General features: G+C 40.4%; 1 protein-coding gene across 1 annotated transcript in view; it reads left to right on the top strand.

Moving 5' to 3' along the window:
- Positions 1 to 19,211, top strand: part of LOC124608773 (protein kinase C) — a 232,768-nt gene that overhangs the window by 140,793 nt on the left and 72,764 nt on the right. The window contains exons 9-10 of the mRNA XM_047140014.1: positions 8,109 to 8,392; positions 17,728 to 17,882. Coding sequence (XP_046995970.1) covers positions 8,109 to 8,392; positions 17,728 to 17,882 — 439 coding nt within the window. The remainder of the gene's footprint in view (positions 1 to 8,108; positions 8,393 to 17,727; positions 17,883 to 19,211) is intronic.

Below are 19,211 nucleotides of genomic sequence, written 5' to 3'. Positions count from 1 at the left end.
AAAAAACAAGTTCAATGGAATTTAAACAAACTTAGTGCAGCAGAAAACTCTCTGGATGTACAAAATGACTCTCAGCTGAACAGGCTGTATTAATTTTGATAGTTATTATGCTGAAATCAATAAATCAGAATATATTAGGTATATGTTATGGCTGACTTCAGTTTTTATTGTGTGAACAATGATACTCTCATGCAAAAGTTAAACCAAGTGACGTGGCGCAGTGGTTGTGCTAACCACTGTGCCACCTCGCTCAGTTTAACAGTGGACTTGCTTTCGGGAGGACAACGGTTCAAACCCACATCCAGCCATCCTGATTTGGGTTTTCCATGATTTCCCTAAATTGCTTCAGGCAAATATTGGGATGGTTCCTTTGAAAGGGCAGGGCCAACTTCCTTCCCCATACTTCCCTAATCCAATGGGACTAATGACCTTGCTGTTTGGTCTCCTCCTCCCTCCAAATCAACCAACCAAAGCAAAAGTTAAATTATTAGGGAATGGTAAACACAGAAATTTGCAAGGCTGTTATCTTCATTTCTTGGCAGAAAATGGTGTTGATCACGTAACAATAGGCACTTGGAATTTTAAGCAACAACACATAATCTACCACAGTCTTCTGTTGTTTCTGACATATGTAAATGACCTTACACTTCCATTATCAGAAGTCACTAATTCTTCCTTTCCTTTAGGTGATACAAGTATGGATATAAAAATAGTATCAGTCCTTTTACTTACAAGGCAGCTAATGCAGTCGGGAAGTGGACAAAAGACATGGAAACACAGAGAGCACAACAAATTACCATGGCTAATACAGTGTAGGAAAACTGTTGGCATTCAAAACAACTTCCAGTCATCTCAGAATGGATAAATACAGCTCCTGTATGGTTTCCAATGGAATCTTATACCATTCTTCCTCCAAAACAGTGTCAAGTTCAGGTAACAATGTTGGAGGCAGATAGCACTTGTGCTCCCTTCTCTTCAAAGTAGACCACAAAGGCTCAATAATGTTCAGATCTGGTGACTGTTGTGGATAGGGAAGATGCAACACTAAATCCTTTTGCTCATAAAACTAGTTCTGGACAATGTGAGCTGTGTGAACAGGGGCCTTATCATCTTGAAACATAGCATCATCATTGTGGAATAAACATTGTACCATGCGATGGACCTGATCAGCCAGATGGTCACATAATATTTGGCAGTAATGAGACCTCGCAGAGTAAACATGGGGCCCCTGGAATACAATGATATGACTGCCCAAAGCACCACCAAACACCCACCACATTTCCTCCTGGGACATAAACTCAGCCAGAAGTTGGAAACAGTGTGAAAGACTCATCTGACCAAATGGCTTTCTTCCATTGCTCCATATATCGAGTTTTATGGCTTTGGCATGACATTCTCCTGCTATGACATTTGCATCACTGATGAATGGTTTTGGAATTCCAGATCACCGTGCAGTCCTCTGATCATGGGGCTCCCTTTGTATTGTTTTGCTGCTGATAGAGTTAACGAGTGACTTTTGCAGCTATTACCCTCTTATTTTTTGCCACGATCCTCTTCAGCGACAATCCATCACAATCCCTCAACACGCTATTCTGTTCCCTTTGTCACTCAGTGGATGATGTTTTTCCACTTTACCTGTATGTCATATAAATTTTTGATATGGTGCCTCTTGAACAAATATTTTAGCTACCTTGGTTACTGGAGCACCTACCATGCAACATCAACAATTTGCCCTCATTGAAGTTCACTTAACTTCGACAACGCACTCACAATCACACACGAGCACAGTCTATGGGCTTGGTTAGCATCTATGTTTATGTTCACTCATACATTTTTTGCAGTGTTTCTATTGTTTTATCCAATGCTTGTACTTAAAAACTTCTAGGAATTCTAGTGTGGAGGCTTACAGATTGAATCTAAATGCCAATGAGTACAATTAATACAAATTTAATATTAACAATGGAATGTACAGATGGACTGCATACATACACAGTTAGCTGAAGATGACTCGACTGATGAAGATGTTCCTCCCGCAGGAAGGACTAACTAATATCACTGCCAAAGAGTTTTAATTTTGTGATATTTCATCATCAACAGTGGGGTCCCCTCAGAGCCCTCCCATGCAGTGTGGAGCACTGATGGGACAAGGCCAACAAATAGCCCAGCCACTCACATGTTCTAAATGTAGTTTTGCATGATCAGTCATGCTGTGCCCAGCTGCAATGAAGAACATGACCATTCTATTTCTTGGCAAAGAAATGCAGTGATGATGCACCTCCTCCATTGATACTGGTTAAGGTAGGGGGAGGTCGACGGATGCAGTCATAGCAAGATTGCCGGTCGGTGTCAAAGTTCTCAAGTTGTCTTGGCAGAAGGGTCACTTGTGGCGGAGGCAGATGAGGTGGTACATTGCCAGCCCCCTCTTCTTGTGTTTTGGTTTTTGTCTAAGCAGTACTTTTGCAAAATCCAGTCCAGGTTGAAGGTGATCCATGGAGACGGTGGTTGGCTTCCCATGTAATACTATGTCCCCCCATTTCAGTACTCGATGTGCGCTGAAATATAGTGGCTGCAATGCTGGTCTTTGTACACAAAATTTTATGATGAGGTGCAGTGTTTGAGGAGCAGAGTTGCTATTCACGTAATGTGTTGTTTCACCCTATGGGCTGGGGTTGATAATTCCTTAGTGGCTAGTGGTTGTGCCAGAAAGATGAATCTGACAGTAGGGTTAGTAGCTTGTTACATGAAACATCTGTTAATGAAGCCTAACTGCCTTCTATGAATGTGGAAGAAATAGGACCCAGTGTCCATTGGCCTTCATGGCATATAAGTGCTGCCTTGATTTTTCAATGCCGGCATTTGACATGTCCATTGCTGTGCGTATGATAGGCTTTGATGCAGTAGCACTGTACACTGCAAAAGTTAGATAGCTTGCAGAGTAATATGGACTTGAACTGGTGGCTCTGATTGGTAACAATGGACACTGATCAGCTGGAATGCGATGCCCACAATTTTATGAATACTCTTGCCGTGAATGACACAATCAGTCGTGGTATCTTCTGACTCCAATAGTGGGCCAACCAGATCGAAGTGGACATGTTCTAACTGGCCAAGTGTCACATGGCCTTGTACATGGCTAGCAGTTCCCAGTTATAAGCTGATCACTTACATTAAGACTCGGTTAGCTTCTGTGAAAAGATGTGCATGTTGAACACTCATGCAGTCCTGGAAAGCTATGTAGGTTTCAGTCCACAGTTTGCAGCCTCACTTCACATCAAACCTGATAGATTGGTACATAACAGGCTTAGCAGCAGGGAATACCCCCAGCTTCAGCAGCTATTGAAAATAGGGTTTCTCACTGTTAGCTGAACGTGCGGATAAGGTTAGTGTTGTGATATGTCACACCAGACTTTCATGGAGGAACATTGTAGAAGTTTGCAGATTTTTGGATCCTGTTGTTGAGCTACAGTGAGATCTTCATAGTTGATATTAACTGGCAGTGCATTAACTTGAGATAGGTAATCTGCCACAATGCTCTTGAGGTGCTGAACATCGGTATAATCGAGATAGTTGAACTGCAGTGGGGGACAGTCTTTTTCTGGGTTGTGTATTGCATCTGCCAGCAGTTTGTGGTGCATGTAACTTGTTAGGGCCCACCTTCTTCTTTGAAGTGTCACATGACCTCATACATGGCTAGCAGTTCCCAATTATAAACTGACCACTTACATTAAGACTCGGTTAGCTTCTGCGAAAAGAAATGTAACAGTTGTTTTTGCCCACATCTGTTTGCTGTACCAACTGCAGCTTCACTTGTGTCTGAGGCAATCAACAAGGAAGTTGCTGTGACAGATGGTCTAAAATTTCATACAAAATTGATCATGCCAAGGAAAAGCCATAAGTGCTAGGCGACTATTGCAGTCCACATCTTGCATTTGGGTGGCTACATGACATTGAGCAGTCGCATACCTGGTCGCCGAAACAGGAGTGAAACCAACACAATCATGGGCATGCCCCCTCACTATCACGAAGCATGTTGTTGTCGGCCATGTATATGGCAGTCATGGCTGGCTGAAAGTCATCACTTCTGGGGTGGTCACTCTTGACATCACACTCATGAGTGTACATGATTGCTCAGGACTGGTATCTCCTCATAGGTGCAGCCAGTATGCCATACCTGAAAGTTGCTGGTTGCATTCATTGTTCTGCATTGTGTCCGGGCATTGTCATTGCTGTCAGACTGCAAAAAGTCTGTCAACCAGAAATACACTGTCCACTCACAGTAATGTGACCACCTGTAAAAAATCTGAATAAACACCTTTTGCAGTACGGACCATTGCAAGACATGCAGGAAGAGGGTCAATGAGGTTCTGGAAGGTACTAACAGGGATGTGAAGCCATGCCGACTCCAGTGCTGTGGCCAGCTAGGTTTCTCGGATGAGGATCCATGGCACTTAGAGCCCAGTGGAGGTGGTTCCAAACGTTCTTGACTGGGTTTAAATCCAGAGAATTTGGTGGTCAGGGAAGTAAGGTAATCTCATTCTAGTGCTCTTCAAACAATGCACTATGCTGCAAGCTGTGTGACATGTTCTACTGTCCTGCCAGTAGATGCCATCAAGGTGAGAAAAACAAACTGCATGAAGGAGTGGACATGGTCCTCAAGAATATGCATTGATCAATTCTTCCTTCTGGAATGATGAGATCACCCAGGGAATGGAACAAAAACATTCCCCAGATCATAATGCTCACTCCTGGTTGCATGGTTTTTGCTTTCAGACATTTCACACTGTACATGCCAATGGCTATCTCTTCGATGGAGCATAAAACTTGATTCATCTAAAGTGCTACCTATCACCATTCAATCGATGTCCACTTGTGGTACTGGCATGCAAATGCCAGCCTTTGTCACCAATGAACAGCAATCAGCATGCGTGAATGCCCAAATGTAGCAACATTTGCTGAGTGGTTGTTGAGGAGATGCTGTTGGTAGCCCCATCTGGGCAGTCAGCTTCTCAGCAGTTGCACATCTATTCACCCATATATGTGTCCACAACCGTCGTTCACCTCTGTCATCTGTGACCTGTGGTACACCACAGATGCCTTGGTGCCAGTTGTGAATAGTGTCATCTTGTCATGCATGTATACTTTAACCACTACAACACATGAACAGTTTACCGACTTAGCCATATTGGAAATGCCTCCTCCCTTGGCCCCGAAAGCCAATGATCATGCGCTTTTGGAAATCAGATAAATTGCTCTGTGTCCCTGTGACATTCTTAATATACCCTCCATTGATAGTGCTGCCATCTGCTGTTTGTGAGTGATTATTGCATGTTGATGTCAAAAATATATGGTGGTCACATTAATGTGACTAGTCTGTGTAATTTTTTCCCATAATATTATATTTGTGTGAAATTATTGCCGACTGTATCTAAGGTGGTAATTTAATTAACCAGAGTGTTCTGTCTGGCATGAGAATCAGATTGATCAGTGCATAGAGATTTCTCCACAGCTGAGATGGTCTCCTGCCCAATCTTTCCTCATTATTTATTTGTTGTAGCAGTTGCTCTGGTCTCTTGATGAGTGGGTCTGGTCTCTTGATGAGTGGGTGCAGCAATGCCAGTTTTGCAGTGTCGAATTTGCCTTTGTTGGAAGGTCACTAATAATGTGGGCATAATCCCCTACATTGCCTAGTAAGGCTGTGAACTTGGAAGTATCATCGATGATTCTGTAAATGCATAGTATGAATTTGGTGGTTATGAACCTCATCACAGGTTGCTCTAGCTTGAAAGTTGGTAGTTTGGACTGAGAACCTGATCATATATGTGCTCCATGGAAGTTCTGTTGGCAATGTGCAAGAACGTTTGGCCTGAGATCAGCAGCAGATGAGATCTCGTGGGATGTGCATGGCATGGCATGAAAACTGAGAGTCTTCTTCATGGCACAGCTGGTTGGGTCTTGCATTGGATTACGAACAGATTCATCAGAACCATTCCCTACATGGATAGACTGGTAAAATCACATGAGGTGTTGTCATGCAAATAAGTATACTGTCTTGTTGATATCAAGACACCGATATAGACAAGGAGGTCAAAATACACTGAACACTATTCGTGCTCACATTCAGCATTATTGCTGTCTGTGGTAAGAGGTGGTAGAATGTCTCTTTCATGTTTTACAACACTCATAATCTGATCAGCATGGAAGAGAACATTATGCGGGCCACTCTTAAAGTCACCATTCTGAACATATTTTTCAAAAAGCAGGTGATTGTGGAATGAATGCATTGTTGAAGCTTTCACTATATTATAAAGTACACTTGTTATCTCAAAATAGATGCTACTGCTTGTCGTTTGGTCACCTCTGTAAGAATTCTAGTGCATGAGGCTTGTGGAATGAAGTTGGATGCTAGTGAATGAGCTTAACAAGAATTTATTACTTCTCAATAACTCAATAATTCTCCTAAAACTCCACAAACTATACAAAACAGTGTACTTAAACATGAAATGAATAAGTGAAAAACAAAGGACCAAATGTAGACTCAAAACCACCAACAACTGAAGAGAATAAAAACATCATAAAAACTCGAATAGCAAAGCTCAAGGAGCAGATGGAAGCACTGCAGAATTTTTGAAATACATTCACAAGAAACTAATAATTGATCTGACAAATATTATAAATAAATTACAAGAAGAAGAGGAACTCCGATTCGAATGGGCATTAACACTACTCTCCCTCTTCATAGTGACCGGGATAAAATGGAGACTGGAAACTACAGCAGAGTATCACCACTACTACTGATCTATCAGAAATTCTCAAGGGCACTGCTGAACAGAGTGGAAAAACAATAATGAAATGTACAGATTGGTGGATACCAAGGAAATTTCATGAGGAGCAGATCTTGCATGGAAAAGATCTAGAAAATGAAGCTGGTAATAAATATCGAAAACAGAATAGTCTTGGATGTCTTGTCTGACATACTATTATTATTTATCATATGACGACTGAAAAAAAAATTCACAACAAAAATATGCATTACTATGCAGATACACAGAATCTCAAGTTCATAATGAGTTCATAACTGTAAGCCCAAGTTTGAAATCTAGTCAGAAGCTTCTCTGGGAAGTTGTGAAAGTCTTGCTTTGTCCCTTTGAAAGCTTTGAGGGACCATTCAAATGTCATATGATGTACAGTGTGCTCCTTTTGCCACAGTCACACTGAGGAAAGGGCTTCCATCCTTATTGCTGCAACAGTGCTCCACATCTGGCTCAGTCAGTTCTGGTCCTGTTCAGTATGCACCAGTGTCATGTGGATGGATGAAAACCTGTTGTTCACTGCCAGGTAGTTTTAATTATTTTATGATGCAGTAAGGAAGCTTGCTTTTGCTATTGATTGTTCCAGAAGTCTTGTATATTGAAATAATTGTTCTGCAGACTGATTGCTATGTGCCATAATGGTTTTGGAGACCTCAGTCACTGTGGTTCTGATAGTAAAAATTCTGAATGAATTGCCAATTCTGGGTTGTTTTTTATTCTTGTCCACACTTTCAGCAATGACTGTGATCTCCTTATGGATATGAGCCAGTGCATGTTTGTGGGATGAATACATCCTTTGATAATGTACTTTGCTTGGTTGAGCTGTGTGTCAATTATTTTAATGTGAGCACTGTTTAGCCAGGTGGAACAGCAGTGCTCTACGATTGAGTATGAAAGAGCTAAATCTGACATAATTTGAATGACCTGTAATGCTTTGGAGACAGGAAGGTATCATATTCATTTTTTGTTGTTTATATTGAATATTTATGTTTAAGAAATTACAAAAGGACCTTGTAAGGATCAAGTCACCAAAGAACTTTACCTAGTGTGAACACATACTGATGGAGTACTACTACCTCTTTATATTTAATGTTTTTCTAGTTTCATTTTGAGGTGATGCTTGGTTGTTTGTTACAAACACAAAAATAAACACAAGATTAAAATTATTTTTCTGTATGTCAGTTGTGAATATTTTACATATGTGTCTGTTTTTTTAAAAGATGTACACTGCTGTAGTCAATGTCACTCTTTTTGAAAATATGGATCCAAACCTTTTGATTTGTCTGTGACATTCTGCAGCTACTGACAGTTCTGGAGGCAATGAGTCAACACGAAGTGGTCCACGAAAATTAGGACTGGATGATTTTCACTTTATAAAAGTGCTTGGAAAAGGTAGCTTTGGTAAAGTGATGCTGGCAGAGAGAAAGGGCTGTCCTGATGAAGTATATGCTGTCAAGGTGCTCAAGAAAGACGTCATCATTCAGGATGATGATGTTGATTGTACAATGACTGAAAAACGTATCCTAGCTCTTGCAGCAAAACATCCATTTCTCACTGCTCTGCACTCCTGTTTTCAGACTAAGGTGAGTTCACTACTTGAAACCAATTCATTTAGATGATAGTTAAATTTTTCTGCTCATATGTTGCAAGAGTGCAATGCACATATTCTTAAATTCTTTTATTTACCCCAGTGACTGTCAATTTTGTTTCTATTCAGCAATCGTTTCCTTTTATTAGTACAATAATGGAAACTCCCAAATGAAACACACAAAAAGGAAAAAAAGGAAACATTGTGTGTGCTAAACAGCCCTTCACGTAATAGAGGAAGTGTTGAGCGTTGTATAGGCAATAAACACACACAGCGACACTGACATAGCTGCAGTGAACTCAAGTGAGTGGTTGTCTTGGAGGGGGCAGACATGTGAAACAGTAAGAGGAGCAGGAAACTGAATGACATGAGGAAGGCAAAGACAAGGGTTAGGGAGCAAGAAACATTACAGGGAGAATGTAGGAAAATAGCACCTCTCAGTTCATGTGCAGGATGGGCAGTTTCATGTTCGCATGGAGATAAGAGGAAGAGAGAGAGAGAGAGAGAGAGAGAGAGAGAGAGAGAGAGAGAGAGAGAGAGAGCAGGGGGGGGGGTGGAGGGGGGGGGGGGGGGGGGGGAGCTTGGGCCAGCAGTCATAGAAGAGGGAGTCTGCTGAGAAAACTGTGGATGACATGCATACATCTGTAATTTAAGCTAGTAAGCAGAGAGAAACTAGATGTTGATGGTAGGGTAAGGTAGTGAAGAGGGCAAGAAATGGTTTGGGAGCAGTGGTAGAGGTACGTCTAGGACAAGGACTAGCATAAGTTTTGGCCAAGAGAATTGTGGGATCAAAGGCTGTGTTTGAAGGATGTTTACCACCTACACAGTTCAGAGAAGTTGGTGTTGTGGGGTGAGCTAAATGGCATAGATTTCAAAGAGGTCACAGAGGTCACAACAGAGCATTTGTTGCCACCTGAAGATCACTTGGCTGCAGATTGGCAGTGGCCATTCATACGGTTCAGCCAGTCATTGGTACGCCTTACTAAAATGTTGTGCCATAGTTGTAATGCATTTCATACATTGTTTCATTCTACTGTTTATTCCCTGTGTTAATTTCCTTTGTTAATTTTTGGTTTCCATTATTTCTCAACCTGTACTTCTTATTACTACATTCCATTCCATACTTGAGCCTAGATCCTTGCTACAGATCTTCACATCATATCAGAATGCACAGAGCATCTGCTTTTCCCAATAACCTGCCTACATACATTCCTATATCTGGATGTTACTCATCCTTTCATAAAAACCTCCAAGTTTCTGAATCATTCCAGTCTGTATCCCTCATTTGTTTAATCCTACCAAAGCAGGCACTCTGAACAATCTTTTCTATCCCAACAAGGCGTAATTACTGTATGGGTTCCTACATCACATCTTCTAAACTGACACCCTTAACATATAATAACTGGAACAGCATTCTAAACATCATCTCAAGAAAGTACTCTATCTGTTTTCTGGTTCACCAGTTTTACATAACATATTCCCAGAAACATTCCAGTTCCCCCCCCCCCCCCCCCCCTCTCCCACACATACATCACACACAATCACATCCTTTTCAACCACACTACCAACCAAAGCTAGCCCATATCTCAATCTCAAATAGAACCTTTTCTAATCCACAAGGTGCTGTGATTTTTCCCTTTCCCCATGTAACTGCCGTCATTGCCCTTCTGGGAATTCTTATTCTCCAACCTGGCATCACTTTTCTATGTAGATTGCATCTTAATGGCACCAATCTCATGGTAGATGGAAATGCAAACACTTTGTCTCAGAGTCTGATCATCCTCATTGTAGACAAATGCCCCACCATTGTTGTCAGAAACCAAAGTATTATACATCAGAAGGTCTCTGCCAACTGCCAGACACCAACAAGTCTTGCTGAACAGGCTCTGTTCCACAGTTGCAGTTTGATCTCTAGTGCATACTAAAATACCTGGAGCTATCCTATAATATTTTACCTGAATCAATTTCCTTTCTTACTCCCAAATAATCTCTACATAAACCTTCTACATGATTCCCAGAAAATTGTCAAGCCTAACCATCTCAGACTTCCTAGTGTAGCTGCTTACTATGTACCCGTGGAAAGATTTTCTGTCCTAATTGACTAATGTCTCCACCATCCATTGCCTGCAGCCACCTCCCTGTATTTACAATACATGTCACTTCTTCCACTGACACTCAACAGTTACTTTTCCATTACTTTGCCACCTCCATATACAACATCTTCATGACACATGGTCTGCTGCCACTGAACACTAGCCTCTCACAATGTTCCACTACCAAAGAATAGTTTAAATCTTTAATTTTCACTAATGTCACAAGCATACTAACCAACAGTTTAAACTCTACCTTCCTCAAACTTGTCATTTGATAGTGGAATAAACCAACAAGTGGTTCACAGCAAACAGTTAAAATCTTAACCATACAAAGACTCATGTTATGCAATTTTAGACAAGGTTTGTGGCCTTTCTGTGTGTAACATTATCCCTTTATGTTTTCAATAGCATTGTGATCTTATTGTGCACTAAATTGCCTTATTAGGAATGTATTAAATGTGGAATAACAGTACCTTTTAGAGAAATGGCAGCGATCAATATGAAGAATCTGCTTTTGAACTCAGAGTGTGTGCCTGGGTGCTTCATTCAACATACTGAAAAAGCTGTTCCAGCCACCAGTGGGGAAACAGAGGGCAACTAGCAGCAGAATGTGGTGCACAATGGAGTGATTAATGCCTGTCATCTGGGCTGCAAGGTCATACTTGGACTATTATGCTGAATGACGGAGAAAGTTGAGAAAACCAGTCTTGCTCACAGAACTACAGATCTCACAACCTATAGCATTGTCCCCAGAATTGATCAATACTGGTTATGAACCATTTGGCATATTGTTCAAGAAACTCTGAAGGTTCTATGACAAGTTAGCCTGTGCCTTATAAAATTCATGCCATGTGGTCCCTCTAAGTGGCTCAGGGGTGCCCTACAAATTAGTGAGTGCTGTCCGCGTAGCTGACTGTTATGTAGAATGCACACAAAATTTTTTCTTTGGATTAATTTACTCTCTATCCAATTCAGATAATGACAGCAGTACAAGATCCCAAAGTTTTAGTTTAAGGTTAAAATAAATGCCCCTTTCAGGTAAGACTGTTAATGTACTAGTGATCAACTGCTGAAGCAAGTCCCATAGTTTGAAGCTCTCCAAAACAGCAATGAAGCTCTCATAATATTGAGCACAGAAAGCTAGTCAGAACTCAAAACTGATTGCAGTGAGATACCTGGAGTAAATATAATCATAATGAGAATTAGTGGTGGCTAGCCTAATGTGAATTATTGATGGAATAATCATCCCAGATCCACCAATGTAGAAATTGAAGATGCATGTGAAATTATAATTATATTCTTGCATCAAGCACCAGATTCATCACCAAAGGTAACTGAAATTTTTAGAGAAAAACTCAGTGCCAATTCACAGTTTCATCACTGGAATAGATTTTGCTCATATAACAATCATTTGGGATAATTACAGCTTTATTGATAGTAACCATGACAAGACATCCTCTGAAAGAATATCAAATATTTTTTATGATAACTACATAAAATAGATAGTTCAAAAACTAACATATGATGTAAATATTTTAGATGCAGTTACAAGAAATAAACCTGACCTCTTTGAAGATGAGGTCAGGTGAATGTGGTATATGTGTTCCTGAGGCAGATAACAACAATTATTACAAAAGTGCAGCATGAAATCAAAACAAGTAAAAGTAGTTACATCAATAAAGTAGATAAAGAGGCAGTGGGGTTATATCTCAAGAGGGAACTTGAAACTTTTAGCTCTGGGCAGGAGCATGCAGAGGAAATTTGGCTTAATTTGCGAAGGATAGTTGAACAAGCACTGGAGAGGTATACCCCTTCATTCGTGAGGAGAGGAGCCTTCTATGAGACACTTCTAGATAAACATTGACTATCGTAAAACAGGTCTGAAACAAAGCACAGAGCTACAGATGGAGAGTTGCTAAATGGAACACACTTGGCTATTTGGAGGACAACACATGAAGCCTTCAGTGACTATTGTTTCAGGGCATGTACTATCAATAGACTTGTCATGAACCCAAAGAAATGAGTATCGTATGTAAAAGCTCCCTTGTGCTCTCCTTGCATAAGGGAACAATTGACAGAAATGGGGCAAAGAAGTACAGTAGAAGAAGAATGGGTAGCTCTGAGGGAATAAGTAGTGAAGGCAGCAGAGGATCAAGTAGGTAAAAAGACGAGGGCTAGTAGAACTCCTTGGGTAACAGAAGAAATATTGAAATTAATTGATGAAAGGAGAAAATATAAAAATTGCAGTAAATGAAGGAGGCAAAAAGGAATACAGACTTCTCAAAAATGAGATTGACAGGAAGTGCAAAATGGCTAAGCAGGGATGGCTAGAGGACAAATGTAAGGATGTAGAGGCTTATCTCACTAGGGGTAAGATAGATACTGCCTACAGGAAAATTAAAGAGACCTTTGGAGAAAAGAGAACCACTTGTATGAATATCAAGAGCTCAGATGGAAACCCAGTTCTAAGCAAAGAAGGGAAAGCAGAAAGGTGGAAGGAGTATATAGAGGGTCTATACAAGGGCGATGTACTTGAGGACAATATTATGGAAATGGAAGAGGATGTAGATGAAGATGAAATGGGAGATACGATACTGCATGAAGAGTTTGACAGAGCGCTGAAAGACCTGAGTCAAAACAAGACCCCGGGAGTAGACAACATTCCATTAGAACTACTGATGGCCTTGGGAGAGCCAGTCCTGACAAAACTCTACCATCTGGTGAGCAAGATGTATGAGACAGGCGAAATACCCTCAGACTTCAAGAAGAATATAATAATTCCAATCCCAAAGAAAGCAGGTGTTGACAGATGTGAAAATTACCAAACTATCAGTTTAATAAGTCACAGCTGCAAAATATTAACGCGAATTCTTTACAGACGAATGGAAAAACTGGTAGAAGCCGACCTCGGGGAAGATCAGTTTGGATTCCGTAGAAATATTGGAACACGTGAGGCAATACTGACCTTACGACTTATCTTAGAAGAAAGATTAAGGAAAGGCAAAATTATGTTTCTAGCATTTGTAGACTTAGAGAAAGCTTTTGACAATGTTGACTGGAATACTCTCTTTCAAACTCTAAAGGTGGCAGGGGTAAAATACAGGGAGTGAAAGGCTATTTACAATTTGTACAGAAACTAGATGGCAGTTATAAGAGTCAAGGGGCATGAAAGGGAAGCAGTGGTTGGGAAGGGAGTGAGACAGGGTTGTAGCCTCTCCCCGATGCTATTCAATCTGTATATTGAGCAAGCAGTAAAGGAAACAAAAGAAAAATTCGGAGTAGGTATTAAAATCCATGGAGAAGAAATAAAAACTTTGAGGTTTGCCGATGACATTGTAATTCTATCAGAGACAGCAAAGGACTTGGAAGAGCAGTTGAACGGAATGGACAGTGTCTTGAAAGGAGGATATAAGATGAACGTCAACAAAAGCAAAATGAGGATAATGGAATGTAGTCTAATTAAATCAGGTGATGCTGAGGGAATTAGATTAGGAAATGAGACACTTAAAGTAGTAAAGGAGTTTTGCTATTTGGGGAGCAAAATAACTGATGATGGTCAAAGTAGAAAGGATATAAAATGTAGACTGGCAATGGCAAGGAAAGCGTTTCTGAAAAAGAGAAATTTGTTAACATCGAGTATAGATTTAAGTGTCTGGAAGTCGTTTCTGAAAGTATTTGTATGGAGTGTAGCCATGTATGGAAGTGAAACATGGATGATAAATAGTTTGGACAAGAAAAGAATAGAAGCTTTCGAAATGTGGTGCTACAGAAGAATGCTGAAGATTAGATGGGTAGATCACATAACTAATGATGAAGTATTGAATAGAATTGGGGAGAAGAGGAGTATGTGGCACAACTTGACAAAAAGGAGGGACCGGTTAGTAGGACATGTTCTGAGGCATCAAGGGATCACAAATTTAGCATTGGAGGGCAGCGTGGAGGGCAACAATTGTAGAGGGAGACCAAGAGTTGAATACACTAAGCAGATTCAGAAGCATGTGGGTTGCAGTAAGTACTGGGAGATGAAGAAGCTTGCACAGGATAGAGTAGCATGGAGAGCTGCATCAAACCAGTCTCAGGACTGAAGACCACAACAACAACAACAACAACAACATGTAAAAGCTATTAATGACACCAGAGTTAGCGTCTGTGTTCAAATGGTTCAAATGGCTCTGAGCACTATGGGACTCAACTGCTGTGGTCATTAGTCACCTAGAACTTAGAACAACTTAAACCTAACTAACCTAAGGACATCACACACATCCATGCTCGAGGCAGGATTCGAACCTGCGAACGTAGCAGTCGCACGGTTCCTGACTGCGCGTCTATAACCGCGAGACCACCGCAGCCAGCTTAGCGTCTGTGTGTCCAATCAGTCATGGATTATACAGAAACTGAAGTTGTGGGGATCAAAACAAAAGCATAAATACTAAACTCCATTTTACTTTGTTATTTTACACAGGAAGGTCCAGGAGTACTGCCCTAGTTTAATTCTTGCATCACTGCAAAAGTGAGTGATATAGATGTTAGTGTTAGTGCTGTCAAGGAACAGTGGAAACCACTGAAATTGACCATACTTTGATGAAATCTCAAGTATATTTTATACAGAGTATACAATGAATTAATCCATCTTTTAATCACTATATACCATACATTTCTTGAACGAAAAACTGTGCTCAGTAATTGGAAGAAATCACAGGTCATACTAGTCTGCAAGAATTGTAGCAGAAGAGATCCACAAAACTACCATTCAATATCATTGTAATCCATCTGTGGTAGAATATTAGAACATATTCTGAGCTCCAAAATGAGTTGCTGGAAGCCAGGGATCAAAGCAACCAGATTGAAGCAGCATTTTTTGGCTTCCAAAAATTATTTGACTTAATATAATGCTAATGTTTGTTAACTGCAACTGAAATTTGTTACTGGATAAACAGATGCAGAAGTATCTTCAGATGTACTCCATAGAAATATGAGGCATGTTTTTTAAGTAAGGTCTGTTTTGTTGTAGACACTAGTAGTTCGCGCATATACTGCAGCAAGCATGTGTGTTGTGCACCAGCATGCCTCGGAAACAACTGTGCTCAGTTTCCGCTCTGTAGCTAACCTGGACAGTTCTGTTCTGTGCTTTCAAAATGTTTAAGACTATCAACTCGTCAGCTGCGTGTGAGGTTGGCTCAGTGATATGGTTTTTGTCAGCAAGGACCCTATCTGCTGCAGAAGTTCATGAACAGATTTGCGAAGTGTGCGGTGATACTATTATGAGTGGAAGCAAAGTGCATAAGTGGGTACAAGAATTCAAAGATGGACATGACAACGTCCATGATGAGGACCACTCCAGTCACCCTTCTTTGATTACAGATGATTTGGGGGCTTCAGTTGAAACAAGGATTTGTGAGAACAGGCACTTCACAACAACAGGTCTCTCAAACAAATTTCCTGATGTGTCAAGATCAGTGCTTTACAACATTGTTTCTGAACACCTAAAGTTTATGAAACTGTGCTCCCGTTGGGTCCTGAAACTCCTAACAGAGGACCACAAAAAACAAAGATTTGAGTGTGCGATGAAGTTCTTGACTCATTATCACGCAGAAGGTGATGGCTTCTTGAGTCAGATTGTAACTGGAGATGAAACATGGGTTTCGCATATCATGCCCAAATCGAAGCAACAGAGCATGGAATGGAGACACACATACTCACCTGTAAAGGTAAAGGCCAAACAGACTCTATCCGAGAGCAAAATCTTGGTGTCTGTATTTTGGGATAGGCATGGTGTTTTGTTGGTCGACTTCATGCAACGAGGAACCACTATCAATGCAGAAGCATACTGCTAACCCTGAGAAAGCTAGGCAGAGCGATTCAAAACAGAAGATGTGGCATACTGACAGAGGAAATTGTCCTTCTCCAAGACAATGCAAGACCTCACACTAAAGGTCAGACCCACGATTTATTGGACAGTTTTGGCTGGGAAGTTTTAGACCACCCACCCTATAGTCCTGATATAGCGTCAAGCGATTACCGTCTGTTCCTCCACCTCAAACAATACCTCAGTGGCAACCATTACAATGATGATGTCAACGTGAAAACAGCAGTGAACTCTCGGTTATCGGAGCAGGCGGAAAAGTTTTTTTTGAAGAGGGTATTTTAAAATTGGTTGAGAGGTATGAAACGTGTTTCAACAAACTTGGCAACTATGTCAAAAAATAGAGTGAAGTATGTACTTTCTGAAAATAAATTTACTTTTTTGAAATAACTTTTCATTGTGTAATTACGTTCAAATGGACCTTACCTAGATCCTACTTCTGATAAGAATTGTATAGCAGCTATTGAAGTCAACTATTTTGTGCTCAGCAACATGAGTTGTCACTAGCTATTTAGTGGGTTTGATGTATTTCTAATTCGGTGGCTGACATCTCTTTTGCACTAAAACGTGTCTCCTCTAGAGCCATGACACCTCAAATGGCTCTTCTGCAGTTATGAACAATCCCACACATCCAATGTCCCAACTAACTCCATAACCAGGTGTAAAGTAACAGTTTCCCTTTTCCATTTTAGATTTCAGATTAGAATAGCTAATCCATATCCACTGCCATACTCTGAAATGAGAAATCTCTTCTTCAAAATCCTTCTGAAGTCCTAAGTGATAACTCCTCTAGACCCAAGCAAAAATATCCTGCAGTGTCCTTATGCTATTCCTACTTCCAACATCTGCTACAGAGATCTTATTTGTGGGAGAGACCAAGGTACAAGATCTGTCACTTGCACTCAGCTAGCACATCCTATTCTAGTTCTGGCACAAACATATCCTTGCCCATTATAGACAGATTCAACCTATGAAAGCAGCAACTCATATACAAATGCTACTGCAACTTCTGTGCAGACTTTTATGTGGGCACAACATTCCGTCAGCTGTTCATTTAAGAAATCCACAATGTAGCAAAGGGCTAAGTTGATCACCCAGAGAATGCTCCTGAGCACAGTAAGGTCACTTAAATGGTGGCTCCAAAACTTATGAAATCAGGATTCCCCTCCTCGAGCCATTCCCTCCCCAAACATCAACTTCCACTGGTGTGAATACACACAGCCTTTTTCAGTAATTGTGGATTCTGCAAAATATTCATAATTTTGATACAGTATTTCTTAATTATGTAGGGTTAACTTTATATTTCTTAAAATGCACTTTCAGCAATGGAGGAACTTTTATTTTTGACAACATCTATTGGAACATAACTTTCAGGATCGACTGTTCTTTGTGATGGAGTATGTTAATGGTGGAGATCTGATGTTCCAAATTCAGCGGGCCCGAAAATTCGATGAACCACGTGCGCGATTTTATGCAGCTGAGGTTACACTGGCTCTACAGTTTCTACATGAAAATGGTGTTGTCTACAGGTTTGTCAAGTTATTTTATTACTATTCAAGTTGGTGATATTTGTAACTGGTTTTCATGTGAGTTTGTTTGTAATACTGCCTGAGCCAAGAAACACTGTTGCCATCACTACCAGCTATTGGAGACGTTTTTCCTTACAGCTTTCTTGTCTTCAACTGATATTGTGAATTACGTAAATATTTGCAAATTTGTTTCAAGCTGTACCCAAATGCAGAATATACAACATGCACTCTAGGACACCGAATTATAAAATAGTGGCTATTTCATTACTTGTTTTGTTCAGTTTTGTAAGTTGTGGGCATCTTGGACACTGCAATAAATATGGACAAATATGACACATAATGAAAATTATACTTCAAACTTTATGTATATTTAAACATTTTTTTAAATGTCACCAAGGAGAGGAATAATTAATCAGACTTCTTAATTAAGATGATAAATAAAATGGGAAATGATTGTGATAAATAATGGTGAAAAATAAACTGATTTTTGTGAGCAGTACTTCATGTCATCAGGTGAAGCTGCCTATAAAAAAATCAAAATGAAGCTGACACAATCAACCAAAATACAGTATAGGCAGATCTCAATATAAGCCACTAGAATCCTCCCACTTGTATTTGCACTTACAATGAAGGCTATACAGAAGCTAAACTATAGAAAGTCAGTGGATGCATTACTTACCTTCCCATTAAACTTGTGATTATGCTGCATTTTATTAATATGATGATCTTCATTTGTTGTCTAGAAAATTTCTTTTTGGTATTTTGCAACTGTAACTGAGTCTTTCGTTCTCATCCTGTCCAGTATGTCTCCCCTGATCCGGGGTTTGGCCTGACTTTCCTGAACACTGCCCCTTTTCCTAAAGCCTACCAGTCCTTGTTTGCAGCGCCCCCTCATAATCAGATGAGTGTGGTCAGGACATTAAATCTGTCCCATGTGTAGCTAAGAAGTGTAGGCAGGATCTGGCAGTTTTGTGCTGGCTGCTTAGTTTTGTGCTGGCTGCTCTGTGCAGCAGGAATGGTGACCATAGGGGAGGAGTGGTGTAGAATTGTGCCTGGTGATACTAAGGTAACTAGTTTTGCTGCCCATCTTTGATTGTTTTAGAAGCCACTGAAGTCACTGGAAAGAAGCTGACAGTAGAGCCAATTTCGTCATATAAACAGGAACTGAGTATTACTTGCAAGGTAGGGTCAGAACCTGCAGAAAGCCCAAGAGAAAACACTGATGATGATGTAGTGAACATTAGATTTGTAACATGTTTCTGGTATTGGGTTCCGTGGAACTTGACTGCCTGCTGGGGGAGATGGACCTAACTGACCAGAGGACACAGT

This window comes from Schistocerca americana, chromosome 1, assembly GCF_021461395.2.
Source record: "Schistocerca americana isolate TAMUIC-IGC-003095 chromosome 1, iqSchAmer2.1, whole genome shotgun sequence".
NCBI lineage: Eukaryota > Metazoa > Arthropoda > Insecta > Orthoptera > Acrididae > Schistocerca > Schistocerca americana.
This window is presented reverse-complemented; position numbering and strand designations above follow the sequence as displayed.